The sequence below is a fragment of the Typha angustifolia genome, chromosome 13 (genome assembly GCF_048772165.1).
Source record: "Typha angustifolia cultivar Huaian chromosome 13, ASM4877216v1, whole genome shotgun sequence".
Lineage (NCBI taxonomy): Eukaryota > Viridiplantae > Streptophyta > Magnoliopsida > Poales > Typhaceae > Typha > Typha angustifolia.
Window position 1 is genome coordinate 10,391,787 of NC_133251.1, and position 6,359 is coordinate 10,398,145.

Here is a 6,359-nt window from a genome sequence, read left to right on the forward strand (position 1 = left end):
AAGCAGCGGTTTACTTCCATCCAACAACACTCTCTGATCATCTCTCCAAAAAGTCAATGTGAGGCTTGTAAAATCAAAGGTCACGGGCCCCAAGCTCCGAAGCCATTGGGTCCCTAAAACAATATCGGCACCTTGCAAGGCCAATGGATAAAGATCCAATGTGAAAGTTTGGCCTTGCACCTTCAATTCTGCACCTCCACAAATAGAATCTGCTCGCAAGGTGGTGCCATCTCCAATCGTCACATCGAACCCTTCCGTGGGTTCCGACTCGAGCCCAATCTTCCTAAGGAGCCTCATGTCAATGAAGTTGTGGGTGGACCCAGTGTCAATCAAGATTCTCACTGTGGTTTTCTTGATTACACCGTTCACCCGCAAGGTCTTTGGCGCGGCTGTCCCCGAATAGGCGTCGAGGGAGATTTCGGCCTTCGTGTCCTCCACGTGTTGTTGCTCCTCAACTTCTTCTCCTCGATGTCCAGCCACATCTGCACCTTCAGCTGCCATGGGTGGAAGATCGTGGCCTTCTCCTTTGAGTGGTAGCTTGGCAGGGAGCTGCAACGTCATCGCTGGTGATGAAGCTGTTGTGGTCGACTGTCGATTGACCGAGGAGAATGGTAGAAGATCGCTGGAGGCCATATGCGATTTCTTCTTAGTTGCCGACTCACTATGGTTGCAAAGGGAGCTAGTGAAAGGCGGCCCAAGTGTCGAAATTCGCGATTTCGGATCATCTCCTTCACCACTGATGAGGATTCCTGATGAGGGATATCCAGTGACCAGGTGTGGCGTAGCCAGCACTTCGCGATTTGTCGACAAGGTCTCCGGTGCATGGGAAGATGTGGAGGTTCCGAGGGCTGCTACAATGGTTGCAGATCTCATTGTAGTTGGTGGCAGTTCGTTGCGGCTGACCATAGGTCGAGGTGTAGAATCTCGCTCTTGCTGGATAGCCGAACTTTCCCCTATTTTTGTGATGAACGGGGAGGCCGTGGAGGATGTTGGGTATGTTGTGGAGGGTTCCCAATGCTGTCTTGTGATTGCCTTGCTTGTTGAAAAAGGTTTCGTCCATGCCCGTATTTCCTGCATCATCTCCATCATTATTTGCTTGTTGATGGCAATCTGTTTGGAAATAGACCCCAACATGGATAGAACGCTAGGTTCTTCCGTATTCCTATTAGATCGAGTGATCGTCATTAGAAGCGCTTGTCCGAGGAACGGTGGCTCTGATACCAGCTTGATACGATCCTTCCTCGGCTATAGGCTCTGATACCAGATTGTTACGAACCCTCTTTTGGTGCTATGGCTTTGATTCAAGATTTATACGATCTTGCACGAAACTTTGAGATCAGATCCCGAAATATCCCGCCGTTGGATCGCTGTGAAATTTTGATATGTTGTAGGCCCGGAAAAGAGCTTTCCAACGGATCTAGTTTCAGGCGAATCGGAGATGGGGATCTCGAAATATCGTTCGTTTAGTGGACGAACGTCAGGATACTCTGTTTTTGGATTCCGTGGATGAAGGCACGAAATCCTGGGTAATGGTGGATTGTGGAGGGCCGGTGTTGATGGGGTGGCACCGGTGTAAAAGTGATGGTGGAAGGGTTATGGATGATGGAAAGGTTAGGGATAGCGATGGATAAATTGGAAGAAGGGGGAGAAGAGGGCCACTCTTAAGGGACTAGGGTGATTGGCCTGTCGAGAGAGATTAGAAGCGGCGTCGCCGGGGAGATTGAGGGAACGAGAGCGAAGAAGATGAAGGAGGCAAGGCAAACTCAATTCTCAATATTCAATAATAATTTTGGTTGCCCTACACATACTTTTATAGGCTAACCAACAACACAATCTTATCCTAAAACTCAATCTTATCCTAAAACTCAATCTTATCCTAAAGTAAATCCAAACTCGAGACGACGTCGGTGAAGTCCGAATCGTATCAATAAGTGCATAATAATAAAATAACTAAATATTCGCTCCATTTATACTAAATAACCTATGACCTCTCATATCTATAGGAGTAGAGTCATAGTGGGTCAGATCTAATTTACCCTATTAGACTTTCATCTACTTTAATTTGATATTAAAAATAAGAAGCAAAAATAACCAACTAGATTTAACTCGATTAATTCGACCCACGTAGATGGATTATAACAATCCACCACACTTTCAACACCTTGTCCTCAAAGTGTCTAGTGACAATCCACTCATCGGCCTGACTTGCATCATATTTGGACTTCTAGCAGGTCCGACTTAGTCAGTTAATGCAAGCCCATCAGATTATTCTACTAGTCATCATTGAGCTCATATTGGGTCCCCAAGTTGGGCTCATAGGTTCCCAACTTGTTCATGTGAGGTGGTGGGTCGATTTATGAAATTTTGCTCTACTTCATGATACTTGCGCTTCGTCTCTCCCCTCCACTTGCCCTAATCCTATCCCTATCCCTATCCGTAGGGCTAAAAACATGTTTTGGCCTAGGATGCTGCCATTGGTTGCATGGGTGGGAACGATTGCTAGGTTAGGTCTTGGGCCGCTAGTAGTTGACCTCAGATTAGACCTCACGATGGTGAAACAATGACGAGCGACAGTAGAAGAAGAAAATTGAGCTCAATTTACTATAGCAGCGACCATGGCGCATTGCCAATGGGTCCACTGGCTCTAGGTGGCTGGGGATAGGGCCCAAGGTCCCACTAGAGTGCAGTTGTGGCAGCTTAGAGATTTGCAGAAGCCACCTTAATATGGCTTGGTTAAAGCGATATTGCCATGAGCGTGGCTATTAGGTTCAACCAGAGATAGTCACTGGTGGATATGGTGGCCATCAATGGATGGCAATCGGGCTAGGGAAATTAGTAGTGGCTGCCGGTGGTCGTGGAAGTGTTGGACCGGTAGCCACCGGCCATAGTTTTGCTATAGTGAGAATGATCATCGATTGCAATCTTCTGATCTGTGTTGGCATGAACAACAAGCATGATTCGAGTGCCGGAGGTCCAAGAAAGATGCTTGTGATGATGACTTAGACTAAGGGGGACTAGATCATGGCTGGTGGAAAACTAAGGTTTGAGCCCTAGCTTCCACTATGGCTAGGGATGTTAGTGACAGAACTGTCACTAGGGGCTACTCCGATGTCGCATCTACGACGAGAAAGGTTGGCAAAGATAGCAGGAGCTCCAGTATGGCCGGTGCAAGCGTCTTGATTGCGGTTAGGGGCTCCACTCCACCTCCCTCACAAGCGGAGGATAATGACCAAGATCATGGCGGTTCCACGATGGTCAATCATAGATGGATACAAATTTGGATAGTCTTTTTTTAGAAAAAAAAGCTTGGATCTAGATACGAATATGGGTATAAGTAATATTATCATATTTAGATTCAGAAACTGGATATTATTACGAACCAGATTTGAAACGATCCGTTTGTAGGATGATTATGAAAATTTAGGTGGTAGTAGCCTCACAAGAGAGTTCTAATGGCTTTTGTTTCATATCAATCAGATATTTGGATGGAAGGATATAACCAAAATAGTAGAGCAAGGTTAAAACGGGGCAGAATAGTTAATATCTGACGTTGCGGCGGTCATCGAAGGATGGCGAACGACTAAAGGTGCTGATGGATGGCTTTAGGATAGGGTGGCTGATAGATGTGATGGTAGCTATGAGTTGGAGGTAGAATTAGGGTTTCTAACTTAGATATACTCCTAGAAAATAACGACGATCCAATGGCTATGATAAAACATAAGGACGATAAATAATGTAAGGTAAATAAACTTAACTTAACTCAATATTTCTTCCATTCAATTCCATCATAAAGCCTAACCTCTTTATATATAGAGGTCGGGTATAATGAGTCATACTTGGACTAGCCCTAAAGACTAACTTGAATTAGAACTTGCTTTAACGACTTATATGACTTGAATTAAGACTTACCTTAAAGATTTATATAACTTAATTGTAACTAAACTCAAAAATAAGTTTACTGCATTATATATCGATAGTTTTAGAGGTTTCTCATAACTTATCTTCAGGAGGTAATAAACAATTAAAAACGTAATACTTGTTGCAATCTGTGATTATCTTGGAGAGTCTCTTTGAAAGATCTATAACTAGAGGGTATATGAACAATTAATCGACCGATCATTAGTTCTTGGGAGATATTAAAGTTGCAGTCAGAGGTTCAGAGGTTGGGTTGCCAATCGGCCATATATGAATGTAAATGTAAAATAAGTAGGACTCAAGAAATGACTCGGTATATGTGGAGCTCCACCACTAGCAAATTCGATATGACCAAATTAACTACCCAGCAAGCAAAGATTAAGAAGCAACATAAGAATTTTGGAATAAGGTTAAGTTGGAGCCCGGCTCATTCCGATTAGCTACCGCTGTTTCCAATATTGGTTCGTCCTCCAAAGAGGAAAAGAAATGATGAAGTCGATCGTGCTAAGATTTATGTGGGGCTCTCCAAATAAATACTCATCTCAGTAACCCAGCTTAATTGATATTTGGGCAACTACTCTACGTATGCGTGCTACCTGTAGACTTAATCTGTACGTGCAAATCACAAAACTCTATTCTAGAAAACAGCATCTAGCATTTACGCAAAATTAATCATTTGCAATTAACAACTTCCTAATTAAGGCTGGTTTCGATCAAGTCAAAAACAAGCGTCACAAAACCAAGTGTAAGGCTTATAGTAAACGTGATCTCCATCTTCGCGCAACAGCTGTACGTACCAGCAAATCCCAAATCCAACCCTATAAATAACACATGCCAATCATATATTGTCTCACTCAAAACATTTATTCATATATCTCTAGCTAGCTACAAGTTAACTAGCTAAAGATGAAATTCCCAATGCTCCTCAATACCACTGTCTTCCTCCTCCTGCTGATCAGCTTTGGCACTACCTGTCACGGTGCACTGCAGTATGGCTTCTACAGAGGCAAATGCGGCAGCAAGGACGTCGAGGCCATCATCGCAGGCGTCGTGCGGCAGCGATTCTTCGCAGACTCCAAGATCGTCGCCGCTCTCCTCCGCATGCAATTCCACGACTGCTTCGTTAACGTATGTGGGGCATTTATACCAACAGTAGTAATTTAAATTTATATATACATAAAGTTTTTACGTACTAACGTTTAGATGAAATATTAATCTAGGGTTGTGATGCATCCATACTACTGGATGGTCCATTTAGTGAAAAGACTGCACCTCCAAACTTGAGTGTGTTTGGCTACGACCTAATCGATAGAGCAAAGGCAGCAGTGGAGGCGGCATGCCCTGGTGTTGTCTCCTGTGCAGATATTATTATCGCTGCAACGAGGGATGCTATAGCACTGGTGACTTAATTTCGTCTTCTACATGCTTATATATACAGTTAAAACTATTGTGTATCTGCATATATGGAGAATAAACTAATTAATGGTGTATTCATTTCTGGAACAAGGCTGGAGGATTATCTTATCAGGTTCCTATGGGGAGGAGGGACGGGACTATCTCACTTGCTTCACGTGTTAATCTCCCATCACCTTCCATTACAGTTCGACAATCAATTCAAGTCTTCCAATCCAAGGGTCTCAATACCTACGACATGGTTCTTCTATTGGGTAATATTTAATTAGTTACATTAAACCAAATTAAAATTGATCTCATCAATATTAATTGCATGCTAAATTGCTTATACATATTTGTATCTCATGCATCCAGGTGGCCACACTGTTGGAGTTACTCATTGTTCTATAATCAGGGATAGACTTTATAATTTCAGAGGAACTGGCAAGCCTGACCCAAGCTTGAACCCAATCTATGTCCAAATACTGAGCAACATGGTGTGCCCTAGGTTCTCAAATTTCAACAACTTTGTCTTCCTTGATGACCCATCGAGTGCTCTCAAAGTGGACAATAGTTTTTACAAGCAACTCCTCCAGAACAAAGGTATTCTCCCCATTGATCAAGCATTGACTTCGGATTGGTCTACTAGGTGGATTGTGCAGCAATTAGCAAGCAATTCGAACCTCTTCTTGACCCGATTCAACCAGGCTATGGTCAAGCTAGCCTCGGTCCAAGTCCTCACCGGAACCCAAGGCCAGATAAGAAGAAATTGTCGTCGGATAAATTAAATATTTTTATTTTTCTTTATATCATTTCATAATTAAAACAAGTTCTGATGCCGATCCAGTTTTATTCGTTTTAATTTTTATTTGTTATCTGAGTTGGAAAAATAATTAATTGTTGGTCTACCAACACCAACTGTGGCGTAATTATCGTATTATGATTCTATTATTGATGATGCAATAAAATTTCTTCCACAAAGGAGAGGATTGTAAATTATTATTGTTTCTAAATTATCTACGTTTAATTTAATTTCCTACTCGTTGCTAGTC

At 42.7% G+C, this 6,359-nt stretch overlaps 1 protein-coding gene across 1 annotated transcript; it reads left to right on the forward strand.

The window, feature by feature from the left end:
- The first annotated feature begins 4,821 nt into the window (after positions 1–4,821).
- On the forward strand, positions 4,822–6,095 carry LOC140773245 (peroxidase 57-like). Its single transcript, XM_073115725.1, has 4 exons — positions 4,822–5,043; positions 5,136–5,315; positions 5,423–5,582; positions 5,683–6,095. Exons 1-4 carry the CDS (start codon positions 4,822–4,824, stop codon positions 6,093–6,095), a joined length of 975 nt encoding a protein of 324 aa, XP_072971826.1.
- The last annotated feature ends 264 nt before the right edge of the window (positions 6,096–6,359 follow it).